Raw genomic sequence first — 20,890 nt, forward strand, 5'->3', positions numbered from 1 at the left:
TGAGTTTTCAGGGCCTAAAAACGTCTTAAATTGTTTGGAATGACTGGAATTTTCGAAAGGGAGGTATTAAATTTAATATTGGACCGAACGAGTGAAATGTCTCCATCTGGTTTGGGGTATTTTTTTAACCGTAACTTTAAAAGTGACCAGCGGACCTTTTGGGGGCAGCATTGGTTTTGTGCGTTCTGTGCATTCTGTAGATCAAGAACTAACGTTAGGAGGCTACTGGAGGCGGGGCGGTGTGGTGCGGTGGTTGTGAAGAGTGAGAGATTCGCAGGTAGCTTACGTGGGTGCTAGAAAGCGTTGATAATTATGGGAAGATGTCTGTTTAACGACAAGTGGTTGGGGGATGACACATGCCCCCAAAATAATAAGAAGAATCGTTTGCGATAAAAAGTGCTGGATCGCACAAATGTGTTTAAAGACGATAACGCAGCGCTGGGGACACGGCGGACTGGGAAACTGGCTTTTCATGGACACAAGGCGTGCACGCGTGTGTGTGTTAGAGGTCAAGCGCTCCGGAGTGAAACGCAGGGTGGGTCACGCATGCGCACAAGAGTCGGGTGGAAAATGGGACTTGTAGGACATAATAATAATAATAATAATATGATTAGCATCATTTTTTTACATAATTAATATTGTTTGTTGTACTAAGTTTAATATAAATATATAAACAACCTTTATTTCAAAACTCAATTAAAAAGAACTCCAGAAAATACAATAATTCTAAATATAGTACAATATAAATAATTTGTATAAAAAGTTGTTTTATTACCTATCGTCTACAACAGTGTTTTTAATAAGAATAATATTAACAACCACTAATAATAATAATAATAATAATAATTATTATTATTATTATTATTATTATTAGTAGTAGTAGTAGTAATTATTATTGATTATTAATCATTACTACTTATGAATTAGTGATTAATAAGTACTAGAGATTATTAAATGTTATAAAGTTGTTATTAAAAATTATTACAAATAATTATTAAAGTAGTAATTGGTATAATACAAACAAATACTCATGGATTATAGATAATTTTTTAAATAGTGAACATTGATATAAAATAATTGTGCTGCTACTACTACTACTACTAATAATAATAATAATAATAATAATAATAATAAACAATAATACTACTAGTAGTACTTGTTGTTAATATTATTATTAGTACAATTGTTATATCAATGTTCACTATTAAAAACAAATTATCTATAATCCATGAATAATTGTTTGCATCACTACTGCTGCTACTACTACTAATAATAATTACTACTTTTTAATAATAATTTTAACTAATCTTATAACTAAATTTTATAGCATTTTAATAATCACTACTTATTAGTACGATTAAGTAGTACTAGTTAATAATAATTACTACTTATTAATTATTAAATTACATTTTGATAATCACTGCTTATTAAGTAGTAATAATACTGAATTATAATAATTGCTACTCAATTATTAATATAGCTAATACGTAGTGATTATTAAAATGTTATAAAATTGAGTTAATTTTTTAAAATTATTATTAAAAAAGTTATTATTAGTAGTAGTAATACAAACAATTATTCATGGATTATAGATAATTGGCTAATGATTATTTTTGAATAATGAACATTGATATAACAATTGCACTGATTAGTTTACAGTTATTACAACACATTGATTAATATTGATAATGGTTATGAAAGGTGACAGTTGTTTTTCTGTGTTTAATGTAACGCTCTGATTGTATGACTGCATAAACAGGTTCATGCTGTTACCTGCTGTAATGCAGAAGATCCTCGAGAACTTCCTCAGCCAGCTGTATACTGTACCACACTCACACTGATTTTGCCATCGGACACAAAATCACACATCAAAGATAATCTTTGGGGATTGAAACAATGCCGGCTAAGGTTGTTCAGCTGGTTCTACTTGCCGTTTATTGTTTTCGTTTTTTGAAATGGTTCATGGTGTTTTCTCCAGTAAACCCCAGTCTTCTCCTTGCTGCTACAGTAGTTCTGCAGCCCAGAACACACGACTTTGCTTCAGCTGTTTGCATGTCTAACAGTTGCCATTGATGCACCCTGTTGTTCACCAATTGTGTGCATTCTTCTTAAAGTTGGTAAAAAAAAACTATTGCAGAAAACAGTTTTAAGCTGTCGTATTTGTCATTTTCTTTGCCATGGTACAGTCTTAATTTTTCCATTTAGAGGTCTTGAAAAGGTCTTAAAAGTCTTTTTAAATTTATACTTGGAAAAATGTGCAGATACCCTGATATTCCACCCAATAGTGTTTAAAGTCGGCGTTTTCGATCACAGGAATTAACTCTTCCTCCTGCTCACTGTTCCACCGGCCCTGGAGATGTAGAGTGTGATTTTTGCACCGAGAGGAAACACAAAGCCGTCAAGTCCTGTCTGATTTGTCTGACCTCCTTTTGTGAAACTCATCTGAAACCTCATAACGAAGTTCCGGCTTTGAAAAGGCACAAGCTGGAAGAGGCCACGACGCAGCTGCAGAAGATGATCTGCCCACAGCATTACAAGCTGATGGAGGTTTACTGTCGTACTGACCAAAGCGCCATCTGTTGCATGTGTATGATGGATGAACACGCAGGTCATGACACCATCATGCTTGCATCAGAAAGAAACAAGAAAGAGGTGAGGATTAGTGAGGGGTGATTGTCATTACTTGGTGTTGGTATGTAACACTGAGTATAATTGGGGGTTTTCTTTCTCTCTCTCACAGAGTGAGCTAAAGAAGGAGCTGATGAAATCCCAGCAGAGAATCCAGGAGAAGGAGAAGGTGGTGCAGGAGCTGAAACAGTCTGTCAACACGATAAAGGTGAGCAGAGCATATTCACCATACTGGACCACGTTTTTATTACTCTTGAAGCCCAAAGGTGTTCAGAGTACCATTTATAAACTTACCAGCATGACGATGCATGTCCTGATAGACAAATAGAAGGGTTAAGCTCAGGTATGCCCCTTTTCCACCAAAGCAGTTCCAGGGCTGGTTCGGGGCCAGTGCTTAGTTTGGAACCGGGTTTTCTGTTTCCACTGACAAAGAACTGGCTCTGGGGCCAGAAAAACCGGTTCCAGGCTAGCACCAACTCTCTGCTGGGCCAGAGGAAAGAACCGCTTACGTCAGCGGAGGGGGCGGAGTTGTTAAGACCAACAACAATAACAAGACCGCGAAAGATCGCCATTTTTAAGCGGCGAGAAGCAGCAGCTGTACAAACGCGAAGTCATTTTTTATTATTATTGTTGTTGCTGCTGCTGCTGCTGCTTCTTCTGCGTTGTTTTTGCTTCGATATTCACGCCAAGGTTTATGCAAACGTAGCGACGTAACTGACGTATACAGCGACGTAATGACGTGGCTTCCCTTAGCACCGTGAGCTATGGAAAAGCAAACTGGTTCTCAGCTGGCTCGCAAGTTGAACGAGTTGTGAACCAGCACCAGCACTGGCCCCGAACCAGCCCTGGAACTGATTTGGTGGAAAAGGGGTAGTAGTGGGGCTATTCTGGTAAATGGGTGGGGAGAAATAATATAATATTAGTCCTGTTTATTTAGCTGTTTTAAGCCTAGGTCACAACCGGACGTACGATTTTTTTGGCTGTGCGATTTTTTTTTTTTTGGCGTTTCCCAAGTCGCTGCGTTTTGTTGTTCGTGGAGAAAGACACACGTTGGCCGTAAGTTTGTCTTGCAACCTGAAAAAAACGTAAGCGCCCGTAGAGTTTGTTTGACATGACGACGAACCTCTGCGGCTAGTCTACGGCTCGAAAATCAGCACGTCACACGCGCGCCCTCCGTGCGTTTCTTGCGTTTTTTGCACGTAGACCAGCCGTAGGAGCACGTACGGCCGGTTGTGACCGAGGCTTTAGAAAGGACCTTGTTGTTATGAGGACAGTGATCTAGCCATCCATTGTGGGTCATGGAGGAAGCTGGAGCCAATCCCAGCTGACTTTGGGTGAGAGGCGGGGTTTACCCTGGACAGGTCACCAATCACAGATGAACAAACATTCGCGCTAGTATTCACATCTGTGGGCAATTTAAAGTAGCCAGTTGCCTGAATCGCTATGTCTTTGGACTGTGGGTGGAAGCCGGATCCTCCCACAGGGAAGACCCCAGTCGACTGTGAGGTTCGAACCCAGAACTTTCTTGCCGTGAGCCAACAGTGATCATCACTGTACTACCATGCAATCTTGTAATATTGTTTAATTGTCTCCAGTCTCTAGAGTAGCTAGGTTTCTGGTCCAGTTATTGTAGGCAGCTTTTGTTTTTCTACCTAATCTTTGAGCCTTTTATTGGTTTGGATGCTCTGGCTCGGTTTAACTGCTGACTCAATGGCGTAAAACTTAAAGGGGAACTGAAGGCTTTTTTTTTTTTTTTTAATCAAAATTTTATTTATCTAATTTTATTAAATATCGGAATGCATTTTTGATAGCTATTTTGTCGCTGCTATAGCAAGTTATGAGTGTTTGAAATATGCTCTGTAATATATCAGTCCATATGTCAAAGCAACGGCCGTAAACGAGATTCGCTGAGGCCTGTGCGAGACATCGTAGGACGGAAGTAAAACGTACAGCGGAAATCAAAGTGACCAACATTTCCCAACATTCGTTGTGTCTGAAATTGCTCACTCGTTCCCTACTCCCTATATAGGGAATTACTATATAGAGGAAAAACGCTTTCGGACTAGGGATGTTAACCGATGACCGTTTGACCGGTGGTTGACCGAATCAACGTTAACCGGTTAATTTTATTTTGGTTGTCGGTGAAAAAAAAAAATCAATCGTTTTGAAGCTGCCGATTTTGGAGCGGAGAACCTGGAATTCTGTGTTTGTAAACGCTTGGGGCGTGCCATGCGGTGTAAGGACGACAGCTGACAAATCAGAAACACCCATTCAGTCATGTCCCGCCCCAGTTAAAGACAGCTGACAAATCAGAAACACCCATTCAGTTATGTCCCGCCCCAGTTGAACACAGCTGCCACCAGTGTTGCCAGATTGGGCGGTTTTAAGTGGATTTTGGCGGGTTTTGAACATATTTTGGGCTGGAAAACGTCAGCAATATCTGGCAACATTGGCTGCCACTCGGCGAAAGAAAAGTGTAGATACAGGGTTTTTAGCTTACAAATTACTATTCAGGTTTTTTTTTAATTATTATTAGAAGGCACATGGAGTTTAGTCCTGCCTTGGCCAGTGCATTCTGAAAGTATGTTTTGGTCTGTAGCCAACAATGCATGTTATTGCAGATCAGATCTCTCCACACAAACTAAAGGCGCAGATGCCGACTTTTTCACAGCTTTTTCATGGACTGTAACGGCATTTGCTTATGTAGTAATTTTAATACAGAATTTACTCTGATGAAATTATTCAGACACTCCAACGCCCCCCCTAAAAAAATCGGATCTGCACGAGCCGTGAAAAAGGCGCGCCGTTTGCATCCCTGTTAAACTCGTAGGTTAACCGACTTTAACCGGCTAATGAGGCTCGGTGGTCGGTCAAGATTTTTTTTTTTAGTTTTCGCCATCTCTATTTCGGACACTAGTCCATCGCGCTGGTATTTACGTCATTACTGTCGCACAGTTAAAACGTGCCAGGTCAGTCAGCTGGTGGGTTTCAAAATAATAAATACACACGTGTTTTTGTGATAAATCCATATCATACTGAGCTCATTTCCCACATTAATCAATACGAAGTACCTGCATCTTTCAGTTCTTTTAAACCAAGGCTGAATATTTTCTTCTTTGCCGCTGCCTTTTATTAAATCACGTTTGAGACTTTTAATTTGATTTCTTTCAGCACGGACAGCACTACAAAATGGCGTCCTCACTATAGTAGTGCCCTATATAGTGAGTAGGGAGCGATTTCGGACACGGGTTGTCAAAAGACGCGCGCGCCCTCTTCCAAATGCTGACGTAATCAAGCCGGAAGTTTTGTTTGTTTTCATAGCAATCAGGAAAGTTTGAAAAAAGTAGGCAGTAATCGTCATTTAAACTCATTTTTGTGCAATATTTAGTTTGGAAAACAGTTTTCAAAATGGCGGCACTGACACCTGGCTGACAAGTCTCGTGAAGATCGTGCGGATAAGCAACGCCTGCCGTGGACCAAATGAACTAAATTCCACGTGGCTAAAATCCGAATAGGCTGATAAGTATAATATTGAATTGTGATTAGTTGCCAATACGAGTCATGATATAAAGTTACTAAAACTGAAAACGTAATTGAATAACACGTTAATTAAGAAATAAAGCAAGTTTAAAAATGACTTCAGTTCTCCTTTAATTACTACAGTAGATAAGTAGTATTGCGTCACACATATACATACACTACCGTTCAAAAGTTTGGGGTCACTTTGAAATGTCCTTATTTTTGAAAGAAAAGCACTGTTCTTTTCAATGAAGATCACTTTAAACTAATCAGAAATCCACTCTATACATTGCTAATGTGGTAAATGACTATTCTAGCTGCAAATGTCTGGTTATTGGTGCAATATCTCCATAGGTGTATAGAGGCCCATTTCCAGCAACTATGACTACGTTCACACTGCAAGGCTTAATGCTCAATTCCGATTTTTTTGTGAGGTCGTTCAATTAACAAATATATGCGACTTGTATGTGATCCTCAGTATGAACGAAAAGCGACCTAAAAGTGTTCCACATGCGCATTGCAGGATACGACGACGTCACACGCAGTGAGCATGGCCAGTGTTTACGGAAGTAACCTAAAGTTTCCTGTGTATGACAGTAGCCAGCATGGAGTACCTGGTGATGATGCAGTTGTTGTTGCGACGGAGCCAGAACATGCACAATAGCCTGATGTTAAGGAGGAGGTTGAGAAGGAAGAGGGCAAGGGTTTTGGCTCAGGCGTTCTGCGGGGTAGTGACTGCAACCTCCGTTCAAAGGAACATCAAAGCCATGTTGTTGTAACTTTTTTTGAGAGACCCGCCGCCTACTTCAGCGCAGAATAGTGACGTTTGTGGCTTGTTGATGACGTGTAAGTCGGATGAATGCGACCTGGCGGTTCAGACTGAAGTCGCATATGAAAAGATCGGATAGGAATCGGAATTAGGACCACATATCCAAACGGCCTGGGTCGGATTTGAAAAAATCGGATCTGTGTCGTTCATATTGTCAATAAAAGATCGGATACAGGTCACATATGGGCGAAAAGATCGGATTTGAGTCACTTCAGCCTGCAGTGTGAACGTAGTGCTTCACTCCAGTGTTCTAATGGTACAATGTGTTTGCTCATTGCCTCAGAAGGCTAATGGATGATTAGAAAACCCTTGTACAATCATGTTAGCACAGCTGAAAACAGTTGAGCTCTTTAGAGACGCTATAAAACCGACCTTCCTTTGAGCAGATTGAGTTTCTGGAGCATCACATTTGTGGGGTCGATTAAATGCTCAAAATGGCCAGAAAAATGTCTTGACTATATTTTCTATTCATTTTACAACTTATGGTGGGAAATAAAAGTGTGACTTTTCATGGAAAACACAAAATTGTCTGGGTGACCCCAAACTTTTGAACGGTAGTGTATGTACAGTGGGGCAAAAAAGTATTTAGTCAGCCACCAATTGTGCAAGTTTTCCCACTTAAAAAGATGAGAGAGGCCTGTAATTTTTATCATAGGTACACTTCAACTATGAGAAACAGAATGGGGGGAAAGAATCCAGGAAATCACATTGTAGGATTTTTAATGAATTAATTGGTAAATTCCTCGGTAAAATAAGTATTTGGTCACCTACAAACAAGCAAGATTTCTGGCTCTCACAGACCTGTAACTTCTTCTTTAAGAGGCTCCTCTGTCCTCCACTCGTTACGTGTATTAATGGCACCTGTTTGAACTTATCAATATAAAAGACACCTGTCCACAACCTCAAACAGTCACACTCCAAACTCCACTATGGCCAAGACCAAAGAGCTGTCAAAGGACAACAGAAACAAAACTGTAGACCTGCACCAGGCTGGGAAGACTGAATCTGCAATAGGTAAGCAGCTTGGTGTGAAGAAATCAACTGTGGGAGCAATTATTAGAAAATGGAAGACATACAAGACCACTGATAATCTCCCTCAGTCTGGGGCTCCACGCAAGATCTCACCCCGTGGGGTCAAAATGATCACAAGAACGGTGAGCAAAAATCCCAGAACCACACGGGGGGACCTAGTGAATGACCTGCAGAGAGCTGGGACCAAAGTAACAAAGGCTACCATCAGTAACACACTATGCTGCCAGGGACTCAAATCCTGCAGTGCCAGACGTGTCCCCCTGCTTAAGCCAGTACATGTCCAGGCCCGTCTGAAGTTTGCTAGAGAGCATTTGGATGATCCAGAAGAGGATTGGGAGAATGTCATATGGTCAGATGAAACCAAAATAGAACTTTTTGGTAAAAACTCAACTCGTCGTGTTTGGAGGAGAAAGAATGCTGAGTTGCATCCAAAGAACACCATACCTACTGTGAAGCATGGAGGTGGAAACATCATGCTTTGGGGCTGTTTTTCTGCAAAGGGACCAGGACGACTGATCCGTGTAAAGGAAAGAATGAATGGGGCCATGTATCCTGAGATTTTGAGTGAAAACCTCCTTCCATCAGCAAGGGCATTGAAGATGAAATGTGGCTGGGTCTTTCAGCATGACAGTGATCCCAAACACACCGCCCGGGCAACGAAGGAGTGGCTTCATAAGAAGCATTTCAAGGTCCTGGAGTGGCCTAGCCAGTCTCCAGATCTCAACCCCATAGAAAATCTTTGGAGGGAGTTGAAAGTCCGTGTTGCCCAGCGACAGCCCCAAAACATCACTGCTCTAGAGGAGATCTGCATGGAGGAATGGGCCAAAATACCAGCAACAGTGTGTGAAAACCTTGAAGACTTGCAGAAAACGTTTGACCTCTGTCATTGCCAACAAAGGGTATATAACGAAGTATTGAGATGAACTTTTGTTATTGACCAAATACTTATTTTCCACCATAATTTGCAAATAAATTCTTTAAAAATCAGACAATGTGATTTTCTGGATTTTTTTTCTCATTCTGTCTCTCATAGTTGAAGTGTACCTATGATGAAAATTACAGGCCTCTCTCATCTTTTTAAGTGGGAGAACTTGCACAATTGGTGACTGACTAAATACTTTTTTGCCCCACTGTGTGTATGTGTGTGTATGTATATGTATATATATATATATATATATATATATATATATATATATATATATATATATATACATACACACACACACACACACACACATACACACAGTGGGGCAAATGTGTATATATATATACACACACACACACGGGTTTCCCCAAAGCGTTTTAGCGTGTCGGGCCCGATCTGCTTGCTCTGCCTGCCGATACGCTTAGTCGCTTTAGTTAAAATCCAATACGCTTAGATTTATACCGATATGTTAAATTTCCTACCCACAAGTAACTAGATACATAGGAGAGCAAATAACAGGTCCATTTACATACTGATTGATATTTGTGTTAAACAAGCAGCCTTTTTTTCCCCAGTGTTTGTGTGGATTCTGTCAAAGTAATATGTCTGCGTGGTATGATGGAAACAAACTAATCTGTTGGCTGTGTCAAGATCACGTGTTCAAACCATCCAATAAAAACATCGAAAGAAAACGTCAGACATCCCGGAAGTTTCCGATTCATTATAAGCGATCTCATTGGCTGCCGATGTCGTCCCGCACCAGACAGACAAAGCCGACTGATTTTAATAAGCGAGGAGAAGACTCGCTGGACAAATTAATCCACATCAGCATGGATGACAGCGAGATGGACTATGAGAGGGCTGCCCAACATTGGGCCAAGCAAAAGCCAGGGAGAATTAATCTGCTTTAGTTTGGGTTTGCAGAAAGATTATGTACTTATAAACACTCTCACCTAGTGAAGTTGTCCAAATGTGTCAAATATAGCATCATTTCAAATAATAATCATAAGCAGTTTTGGCAGTGTGATGTCACTGGGATCCGTTTAACAAAAGGCGGCTCCGGATTATTCTTTTGTTAAAGGATCACAGTGACATCACGCTGCCAAATACGCTTATCATTATTATTCGCAATTATGCTACATTTGACACTTATTAACAAATTCCCTTCATGAAATATGTGTTTAAAAGTACATAATCTTTCTGCAGACTTAAACTGTAGAAAGTAAGTTTTCTTTTCCTTTAAATATGTTTTAATCTTAAATCTAGTCCATTTAATAAAGTGCCAAAATTTAAACTTTATAATACGCAGTCGCCTTACTTTTCTTTTCAGTGAATCTTAGTTATACGTTTATTACGGTAATTGCATCAGAAACATTCTAAATCATTACAGTTATAGTAATACAGCAACTTATTTTAAGGTGGCAGGTCTTAGGTTCAGATCCCTTTGTGATCAACAGGAGGTCATGATGATCGATTCTCTTCATTGGATTGCATAAGATGGAGCAAACCACTGTTCATATTTTCATGCACATTTTTGTTACAACACTACTTGATCATAGATAATTAAGTGCAAGGGATCCCCGTAGATTTTCAATCTATCGTATACCTCAGTAATCTAGAACAAAACAGTTTAACTTGCATGTTGAACTTTAAGGTGAAATTTCAAATGTGTTTACATTAATACTATTTAGGTCAGAAATCATTGAAACACTGGTAAAATCTATCCTATAATCATGGATCTAAAACCTCTCAGAGACCCTGAAAATGCACCTGAGAGCATCAATTTTCAAAGAATTTTCCGGGGGAGCATGCCCCCCCACACCCCTAGTTTCGCTTCGCGCCTTTAGCGCTTGCTTTTACACCATTGGCAATCAATTGTCTGTGTATTATCATGCCAGAATTTAGGGCTTTAATTTTTTTCTGGGGAAAACACTGAGCTATAAAATTTATTTATTTATTTTCCATCCAAGATGGCGCCGCAGATGGCTCTCTCGTACTTTCTATGTTTTTGTGTAATTGTTGTTAATTCTTCTCCGTGCTTCACGGAATGCTGCGCTGAGGGTTTTTTTTTAATGCCTACACATTCCGGTCCTGATGGGAGCAGAATGTGTGGGTGTTTTTTCCTCTCATCTCTCATTTTCTCAGCCTCTCCCTTCCTGACAAGCCTCTCTCCTGCTTTGCTTCTGCTGACTCGTCTTGTCTGAGAGACCCTTCCTGCACTTCTCTCAGAATTGAAATTATGGATCTGATCAACTGGTGGTAATAATAATAATAATAAGTTGAATTTATATAGCACCTTTCAAGAAACCCAAGGACGCTTTACAATTATAAACAAAGAAAAATAAATAAATAAAATAAAAAATAAAGGAAAAAAATAATAAATAAATAAATAAGTAAATAATAAAAAATAAAAAGTAAAAAGTCCACCAAGTAGGGGTCAGGATGTAATTCCCATGATCAGGATGTAATTCCCGTGGTGTAGCAGCCACAGTCCCACCAAAAGGCGCATGAAAACGAGTCCCACATCTCCAGCACGGCCGCTGTGACGCCATCAGCCACATCACTCGAACACCACGCCATGGATCCACAAAGCGAGCAGAGAAGCTCCGCCACGCAGAGCGCTGGTGTGTCCCAAACCGCCTGCACAGCCGCCGCGACGCCACCGAGCAACATCGCTCAGAACATCACGCCAAGCGTTAAAGCGCAGAGCGCTGGACAACCACGATGTTAAATGAGCAACGAGCTCACTGCAGTCCACAGCTGGGAGCACAGGCATCACCCACAGCGAACCAAGGCCTGGAGGGAAACCAACGCCCAAAACTGGGTCCGGAGCTACACCACAACTGGGGAACAAAACACTCAAACATCAAACTACACAAACGCACAGAAAAAAAAATTAAAATTGAAAAAGAAAGAAAATAAAATTAAAAAAGCTCTGGTGAGAAGCGGCAGCCAGAATGCGCACGACGTACTCCCAACCGGAAACGAAAAAATTGCGTGGTCACTTCACGCAATTGACACAATCTTCTCGACAAGAAGTCTGGGGTTCGGGGGAACCTGCCTGTCCTGCCGGAACGTTTGCAGCCGGATACGCCATGGATGCCTGGGAGAAGTGGCGTGTGGTGTGCTTGGCGATTCTTTCCGTGGAGGACATTGAGGATATTTACCTATTCGGAACCATGATCACAGGATTTTTGCTGATTGGACTTGGCATTGCCCTGGTGTATCGAGGAAATCGGTTAACGGTGGCAGCTGTTCAAAGCCCCACAAAGCTGCCCAACATGATTGAGGCAGTGGGCAGAGCTGTTAGCACTCAGACTGTAGCTATTCAGAACTTGAGTTGCAACATTGATAACATCATGGAGAAGTTGATGGCTTTGCAGAGAGAAATGAATCATTTCGGTGGCCAGAATGGACAAGCGGGTTAAGCGAAAAAGGACACGTCTAAACAAATTCCAATCTTATCTGGGCTCTCCTAGCCAGCACTGCCTCAAGGCCGTCGCTGTAGAAACGCGATTCTCCCCCTGGAGTTCACTGCAGTGAGACTCTGTGTGTGTGTTTTTGTTTTGGTTTTTTTTCTATACTTTTTTTTCTGTCTGTACTATGAAAGCTAAGTCGAACCGGAGTCAAATTCCTCGTGTGTGTAACATACCTGGCAATAAAGCGATTCTGATTCTGAAAATAGGAAGTTAACGGCACCACTATAAGACAATGAATGTTTGTTACTTGAGCTTTAATTCAACTTATTTGTGTGTCTGTTTCTTAACAGCTCAGTGCACAGACAGCAGTGGAGGGCAGTGAGCGGATCTTTACTGAACTGATCAGCTCCATGGAGAAAAAGCGCTGGGAGGTGACGGAGCTGATCAGAGATCAGGAGAAGGCTGAACTGAGTCGAGCTGAACGACTCCTGGAGCAACTGGAGCTGGAGATTGCCGTTCTTCAGTGGAGAGTCACTGAGCTGGAGCAGCTTTCATACACACACGATCACATCCATTTCCTCCAGGTAACACTCACTGTCTGATCTACAGACTGAACCCTGAACACCTCTTTTTCCATCTTGTAGCAGATTCCACCAGATGTATGTCAGGTTGATCTCAAGTCAGTTCTAAATCGTATGTTAAACCTGTGCTTGCTGAGATAAAATAGTGTTGCGTTCAGTCCTCAAGATTGTTGCAGACAGTCTCATGTGTGGGGAGAAAATAAATAAATGTCCTTGTCTTGAATCACAAGTGTGTAATGCCTGATTAGCTCACCAGCCTCCCTGAGATTTCAATGGATTTTGATTCTGAGTTTGGTTGGAAGATCTAATTGTTCTCATGAGCAGCTTGGCTAATTATAAACGAGTCAGGTTTCTCATAGGGATGTTAACCGATGACCGGTTGACCGAATCAACGTCAACCGGTTAATTTTTTTTTTTTGGTTGTCGGTTAAAAAAAATCAATCGTTTTGAAGCTGCCGATTTTGGAGCGGAGAACCTGGAATTCTGTGTTGTAAATGCTTGGGGCGTGCCATGCGGTGTAAGGACGACAGCCGACAAATCAGAAACACCCATTCAGTCATGTCCCGCCCCAGTTGAAGACAGCTGCCACTCGGCGAAAGAAAAGTCTCGGTGTTGGATTACATTCTACTTTGTAGACCACAGTGTTTTCTATTTCAACTTGTTTAAACCCGTTAGCCTATGTATTTCCAAGAACAACTGTTTTTTGTGTGACCCTTGACAGAAGTTGACTGTATTTGTGAAAAATAAAAAAGTATCAGGCTAGATTTTTTAGCTTACAAATTACTATTGTTTTTTTTTTTTTTTTTTAAATTATTATTAGAAGGCACATGGAGTTTAGTCCTGCCTTGGCCAGTGCATTCTGAAAGTATGTTTCGGTCTGTAGCCGACAATGCATGTTATTGCAGATCATCTCTCTCCACACAAACTAAAGGCGCAGATGCCGACTTTTGGAGGGAAGGGGAGAGAATGAAATGACAGCGGTGTCTGGAGGGGGAGTGACAAACGCAGCTTTTATGACTGTGAGCCAAGTCGGTGACGGCTTCAGAGCAACTTCAATACCATGCAGTAATGGCGTGTTGATATTGGTAACGGCGTTATAACGATTGTAGCTAATTAGATTACCCGGCGTTATAACAGCCTTTATTTTAACACCGTTATTCCCATCACTGAATGTTATGTACTCATAGGCGCCAACTTCATGTCAACATTGGGGGGTCAGAATTATGTTCTTGCACCGTGACGTCATGACGTCGGCAGTGTATGTAGTTGAATATCAAAGACTCAGTTGTAAGTCATTTTCATTCATTACTATTCACCATTGCAAGTGGGAAGCGCCCATTTTAACGATAACTTATTATGATGCATTAAAAATCTCACGGCTTTAAACATTGTATGAAACACAATTTATTCAATAAACAAATTTAGTTTAATGCAATTTTCTTTGAGATGAATTCGGCAGACAACTGACAATAATGCAAAAAAAAAAACGTGCACCATACTCCATAAAAAGGCTTAAGCGCGTTAAACTCGTATATCCGCATCGGCTTTAACACAGACTTCAGTGTCCAAATTCTGCACAACATGATCACCTTCATTGCTGGTGGCTGCCGGCCTATTGGTTCGGATAATCCACTTGTCCATTTTGCTTCATTTCTATGTTCACTGTTCAGTGAAAATGGTTGCGGGAGGCCACACAGAACTTTTCGCCTCAGTAGTGCTGCCTTGGTTGCTACGCAACGAACCATTTTATTTATGTTTTTTTTTTTTTTTTTTGCCTTGGCCGCGTAGGCCTAGTGCTACGCAGTGTAAATTTTGCGGAGTGCAACCTGTCAATCACTCACTGCCAACCATTGGAATATTGCAAGCGGAAAAGGGGGCGGGTCGTGTCCGATCGTAACATTTTAGGTGACGTTTCTATAGGTTACTTATTTTGCATTCAAAGCTAGGCTATTATTTGTTTAGTTGGTTTCAATCGTCAGTTAACATGAATTCATCTGTACTGTTTACTACTTTTTCACATTTCATTATTGGGGTGTTTTTGCCCCCCCCAACTTTATCTTTGGGGGGTCAAAAAGGTCCGTGCCCCCCGCAGATGGCGCCAGTGTATGTACTTCTTCTAGCACTTGACTTTATTTTCAACACCATCATGGCCAACTGAAACTGTCTCTAAGCTGGAGCCATTTGTCCTCCGCTCCGATACAAACCCCTCGACATCAGTGCCGCGTTTGACTAAATGTTTCGCGCTGTAGAAAAGGTAATGTGAGTGGAGGGCAGCGACTGGGACTGAATGTGCGGATGCTCGCGGTTAGATTTAGAATAGATTCTAATAATTCCAATTCTAGAATTTTAAACTCATAGGTTAACCGACTTTAAAGGTCCCATGGCATGGTGGTTTGTTGATGCTTTAAACGGGCTCGTGGAGGTTTCCGGATGTTATATCCGCAGCCTTTCTCGAAATGAACCCTCGGCACGTAGATATAGCCTCCTGGGAGAAAGCCCCATTTCAGCGCTTTTCCCAGTGCGTCGTTTTGCTAATGAGAAGCAGGAGGCGGGGAAGGGTAGAGGGTGGGGGCGGGTCTTATCATTAATATTCATGACATGTAAACGTGTTACCTCTGATTGGCTAACAGCACTGTGCCGCTACCTCCAGTGGGTCAGAACAAGCGGATGTGGGTGTCTTACTATGGCGAGAGAGAAGGAACAAACCGCGAAGGGAAAAATACCGCGCGCTGACGTCATTAAGGTGCGACACGAGGAAATAAAATAAATTCAACAAATGTTTGGGTTTTTACTGAACAAACAAACAAATAAAATGAACGAGTGACTTAAAAAAAAGAATGTGGGTGTCTTTGTAAAAACTGTTTTGATTGGCTATTATAACAGAGCATGCTGCATGCTTTTTGGTTTTGTAGCGCAGATTACCTGGCTAACTGCAGGAAGCGGTTAGCTGCACAGCTAATGTAGCCATTGCAAGGCTAACGTGGCACCGATTTTAAAACACGGCAAAATGACTTAACAGTTATACACTTACTTGTTCGGTGTTTGTGGCTGATGCGGCAGGGATGCTTGGTACGGACCCAGGCTTCAGTGACAGTTGATGTGCAAAACCTGCCCTGTACTGTCCCAAGTTGTGGAAACATTCATCAGGAAAATGCTTCCAACAAACATACACCATCTTGGGTAGACTTGATGGCGTATTATTGAAGTAAATAAAATTAAGCCACTGCGTCTTCAGGGGCTCTCCCGTCGGCAGTAAAAACAGACTCTTTTCTGTGTTGTCACATCCATGTACAGCGCAATTTCCATGTTTCGCTCGCTTAGGTGACGCCATGTTGTTGTGTCCTCTATGGTCTCCTCACTACAACTGGGCGGGCAATCCATACAGTGGGTGGGAATCCGGGGGGGGGGGGCGTGGGGATCATCTCCCTTGCTGACGTAGTAAAGGGAAGAGCTTCTCAACGCGCCGTTTTGATGCGCCATTCTCAAATGTTGGGCATAGTTTGGTTTACACATTATGAAATTTCTAGCCACTGGGGTGACTTAAGAAGGTCAGAGGAACTCATTTTAACGTTAAAAAACCTCAAAGTGAAAATTTCATGCCATGGGACCTTTAACCGGTTAATGAGGCTCGGTGGTCGGTCAAGGTGTTTTTTTTTTTTTTTTTTTTTTTTTGTTTTTTTTTTAGTTTTCGCCATCCCTAGTTTCTCATGGTACGGCCGTGCGAGCTACTGCATCGCTGAGGCTCTGGTTTAATTTGTGATTGTTTATTCGTATTATCCTCCTTTTTACTTTTTGTAGCGTTTCCAGTCAGTCACTTCATCTGAATATAAGGACTCGCCAATCATCACGATTAATCCCCGTCTCTCACTCGACAATGTGAAGGAGTATCTCTCAGGCCTGAAAATGCGACTTGAGGAATTCTGCGCTGAGGAAATTAAATTCTCTCCACCAGGTAAGTAAAGATATGCTGACTTCTCTTTATTTTTTTTGGGGGGGGGCAGGCCGATCGTGTTTTTAATTTATTCTGATGTCTCCATAGATTCTGCGGTTCAGATGATATCCCCTTCAGAGCCACAGAGCAGGGAAGATTTTTTGAAATGTATGTCCAACACGCATACACTTAACAATTATTCCGGCTATAATCCATGTACGATGAGATTGAGTGGAATAACTCCACATTCACTGGATTTTGAGAAACGGAGCATTTTTATATTTTTGCAAATTCGATGACTAAAAACTTGTCCGACAAAATCTTTTCCGCTGAGGTGGACTTCTTAAAAACCCATTGATGGCTGCACGAATCGGCTTCGGTGTCTCTTTTGTAGAAAGTGTCTTCTTGCTGTCATGTCGAGGTATAGAATAACTTTAGACATTTGTTTAATTCTTCCTTGGACATTTCAGTTATGTAATTTTCAGACTTCTTTGAGCCTTTGTACGGAAGCGTATTGCTGCCACACTCAAAAAAAAAAAAAAAAAAATTGGCTTAGTATCAAGTAATTACGTGAAAACTTTATAACAATATCTTATCACGTTTTTACAATATATTTATCATGTAATAACGTGAAAACAACTTATCAAGAACTAACATGAAAGTGTGGTTTAACATCATAACATCTAGCCAAGCCAGTCCACTGACACTCCACGCTTCCCAACCTCATGTTCCAGCAAGCTCGTGTTTCGCTACGGCTCAAAATATGGATTCTCCACTGTCGAGATTTCTTCGAGTTCGTGGTGTACCAGAGGACTGTCTCCTTCGCATGGAGCAAGATCATGTAAGTGTATTTTACCGTTTTGTCCTCAAGTAGTGTATAGTTAGCTTATGGTGGCCACTAGCCTGCCCACACCTGCCAGTAGCCCGGTAAGCAGCTGCTAAATGAAGGTGCTAGCATTTAGCTATAACTTGTTTGCTGTGGGCAGCTAGTTGTATCGTCATCCCCCCCCCCCCCCCCCCCAAAAAAAAAAAAGAGTTAACATTAAAGACAAATGCACTCGTTTGACGCATTTCAAGATATTCAGGAGTTAAGAGCATAAAACATTGTTGACTGCATGTGTAACCCCTCAAGTGTCTGCCTTGTGGTTTTCATTTAACCTCCTAAGGCCCAAGCTGTTTTTTTTTTTTTTTTTTTAACATGCATTTTTTATTTCTCTTTGCTATTTGGGCTTATTAGAACCTGATTAGAATAAAAACTAAGCATCTTTTGATAAGATGTACTTTTAGAGAAAAACTATGTCCACATATGTGGATTCTTGTTCCGAATTTCTAAAAAGTGCTGTCCACGCATGTGACCGCTAAGCCCTAGGAGGTTAAAGAACAAGGAGTGGGACCATGCAGCGATTTTATTAACCCGGCACAAACAATACTAAATTGGGACTCCGCAGAGCAGGATGTGTTGTGAATAGTGCTGCGTACTGGTACTGTACCGTGAAAATCGATTCGGTACAGGTCCAAAATACCGGATCATGAAGTACCGGTACTGTACCGATATAAATTTACACCAAGTATCTGCTTATTTTGTGACTGAAGATGCGTAAATCCTACCACAAAGACGAAAATTTAGCACTGGAAAAAAGACATAAAATGCCGCGCTGAAACTTGAAATCAGAGCCATCTTTGAGTTGAGATCCTCTCGCCACAGTCTCACGAGACATTGCGAGAGCTTGGCTGATCCAGCGTTCTGATTGGTCAAAAAGACTCAAAAGCAGGTCAGCCATTTTTCCTTTGCTGGCATTGGCGGCCTTTGTTGCTTTGTGTAATTTTGCCGCGTAAGTTAAAGGCCGTGGACTGCGCGTAGTCTGTAGTACTCTAGTGTAGTCACTTCTCGCTGTGAGACAACTTATGACTTTTTGTCCCAAGTTAACCAAGTGTGAGACTGACAGGGTGACTGAGAAGTGAGGTAGGAAACCTAGTTATGTTCGGTTTTCTTTGAATAAAGATACTGACAAGTTGTCAACAGTTTATTAATGTTTGTCATTATTGAAGAAGTTCAGAAGAACACATGTTAATTTGTCAAATTGTTCAGGTACAGGTCCGGACCTGTACCTAAACCTCTGTACCGGTACCTGTACCTGATGTTACGTTTAGGTACGCAGCCCTAGTTGTGAAGCATAGGCAAGGCGATGGCCCAATCCCCCAAACCTGTGCCGTATTTATGAATAAAATAGAATGCAAACGAAACGTAAGAAAATGCATGTAGGCCTGGCACAAAGTTGGGACTCCGTAGGGCAACATTGTAAAGCATGTAGGGTAGGCAATGCTAGTATGGGGAGAGAAAGACCCCGTCTTAGATCATCAAATGCCTTCGGAAATTAGGTAAGCAATATTTGCATCGTCGTAGCTGTTTTCAAAGCTAGCTGGCTAGAATTCCCCTTCGTAATCTTGCTTGTAAAGCTAAGGTAGTTTAGTACAGGCTCGGTCAACAACACCACTGACTGTAACGGAAGCAGAACACTTTCAGATATTTCCCAGTTTATTCATTTACAGTTCACTACACTTCTGTTAAATATCTTGCGTAGCCCTATGGTAGCATAACATAGATCATAGCCTGCCGATCTGCCGCTGTAACCATTAAAGCAGCAACTACAATGGCACCAGAGCCCGTTCTCTTGTGGCATTTCGTATCATCCGAATTAATGAAACAGTGGCATGTAAGTGAATGGTAACAGCGACTCGGGCAGTTTCCAGGTTGTGTGTGGTTTTGATTACGGGTGTAGAAACGATGTGTGTGGATAGCCTACAAATAGTTTTAATTCTGATACAGTGATTCTGACTAGTCTGGATGTAGCCAAAGAATAACTTTCCTCACATGTGGTTTAAAACTTCGACAAAAATGCGCACAAATCAGCAGACAACACACTACACTGTACTACACACTGGACACCTACAAGGAGGCAGATAATCCATATCAATTAAAACTGTGAGAGAGCCAAGCGTTTCCACCTGGTAACACCACAAGAGGTCAGTATATAATCACTATTCCATCAATATGAATGTATTTGGCACGTCACCCACGTCAAATGTTTTTACAACAAACTTTGGTACTCTGGCACCCTTTTTTTAAACCATTTGTACAAAATCTTGGTGTAACGTTTGACAGTGGGCTTAAATTTTGATAAACAGATTAGTTCTGTTGTTAGAACGAGCTTTTTTCAACTTCGTCTCTTGGCCAAAGCGAAGCCGTTTCGCAGTCGGCAGGATCTCGAGAAGGCAATTCATGCGTTTATCAGTTCGAGACTGGACTATTGTAATGCCCTGTATGTTGGCCTCAGCCAGTCTTCAATTTTACGTCTTCAACTTGTACAGAACGCTGCGGCCTGATTTTTAACAAGCACGTCTAGACGTGAGCACATTACTCCTGTGTTGTCATCGCTCCATTGGCTTCCAGTCCGTTTTAGAATTGATTTGAAACTTCTGTTTGTTTTTAATGCCATCAATGGCCTGGCTCCCTCTTACCTGTCTGAAATTTTAACTATTCGTGATCATGGTAGGGCCCTGCGTTCTTCGGGTCAGCTTCTGTTAGAAGTTCCATGGTCGAGATATAAACAGTGGGGTGATCGTTCTTTTGCTGTCGCTGCTCCCAGACTGTGGAATAATCTGCCCCCTGACATTCGCACCACTATTGATCCCGGCCTTTTTGATTCAAAGTTGAAGACCTACTTTTTTAGATTGCCATACAATCCTGACTAGGGGAGTCTTGTTTTGGAGGGGTGCTTCGTTTCGTCTGTTTTATTTCATGTACTTCTGAAAGGCTTTTGGTAATCTGCAGCACGGTGGCACCTTCCGCAGTCAAAACCTGTGTTTTTATGTGTTTTGGTGTTCTGTTTTATGGCTTTGATGTAAAGCACTTTGGGTACCTTTTGGTTATTGTAAAGGGCTATATAAATAAAATTTGATTGATTGATTGATTGATTGATTGATTGAATATGCGTGACAAACTGGCTCACAAAGGAGTGCAAGTAC

At 41.3% G+C, this 20,890-nt stretch overlaps 1 protein-coding gene across 3 annotated transcripts in view; it reads left to right on the plus strand.

Annotated features, from left to right (window-relative positions):
* Positions 1-20,890, plus strand: part of LOC132879973 (tripartite motif-containing protein 16-like) — a 67,115-nt gene that overhangs the window by 32,494 nt on the left and 13,731 nt on the right. For 2 of the 3 annotated variants that reach the window (XM_060913757.1, XM_060913759.1), the window contains exons 4-9: positions 2,314-2,652; positions 2,741-2,836; positions 12,703-12,936; positions 16,732-16,885; positions 16,973-17,032; positions 17,599-17,705. In XM_060913757.1, the coding sequence (XP_060769740.1) occupies positions 2,314-2,652; positions 2,741-2,836; positions 12,703-12,936; positions 16,732-16,885; positions 16,973-17,032; positions 17,599-17,705 (990 nt within the window). The remainder of the gene's footprint in view (positions 1-2,313; positions 2,653-2,740; positions 2,837-12,702; positions 12,937-16,731; positions 16,886-16,972; positions 17,033-17,598; positions 17,706-20,890) is intronic. The other variant, XM_060913760.1, reaches the window with a different exon arrangement.

The sequence above is a fragment of the Neoarius graeffei genome, chromosome 2 (genome assembly GCF_027579695.1).
Source record: "Neoarius graeffei isolate fNeoGra1 chromosome 2, fNeoGra1.pri, whole genome shotgun sequence".
Lineage (NCBI taxonomy): Eukaryota > Metazoa > Chordata > Actinopteri > Siluriformes > Ariidae > Neoarius > Neoarius graeffei.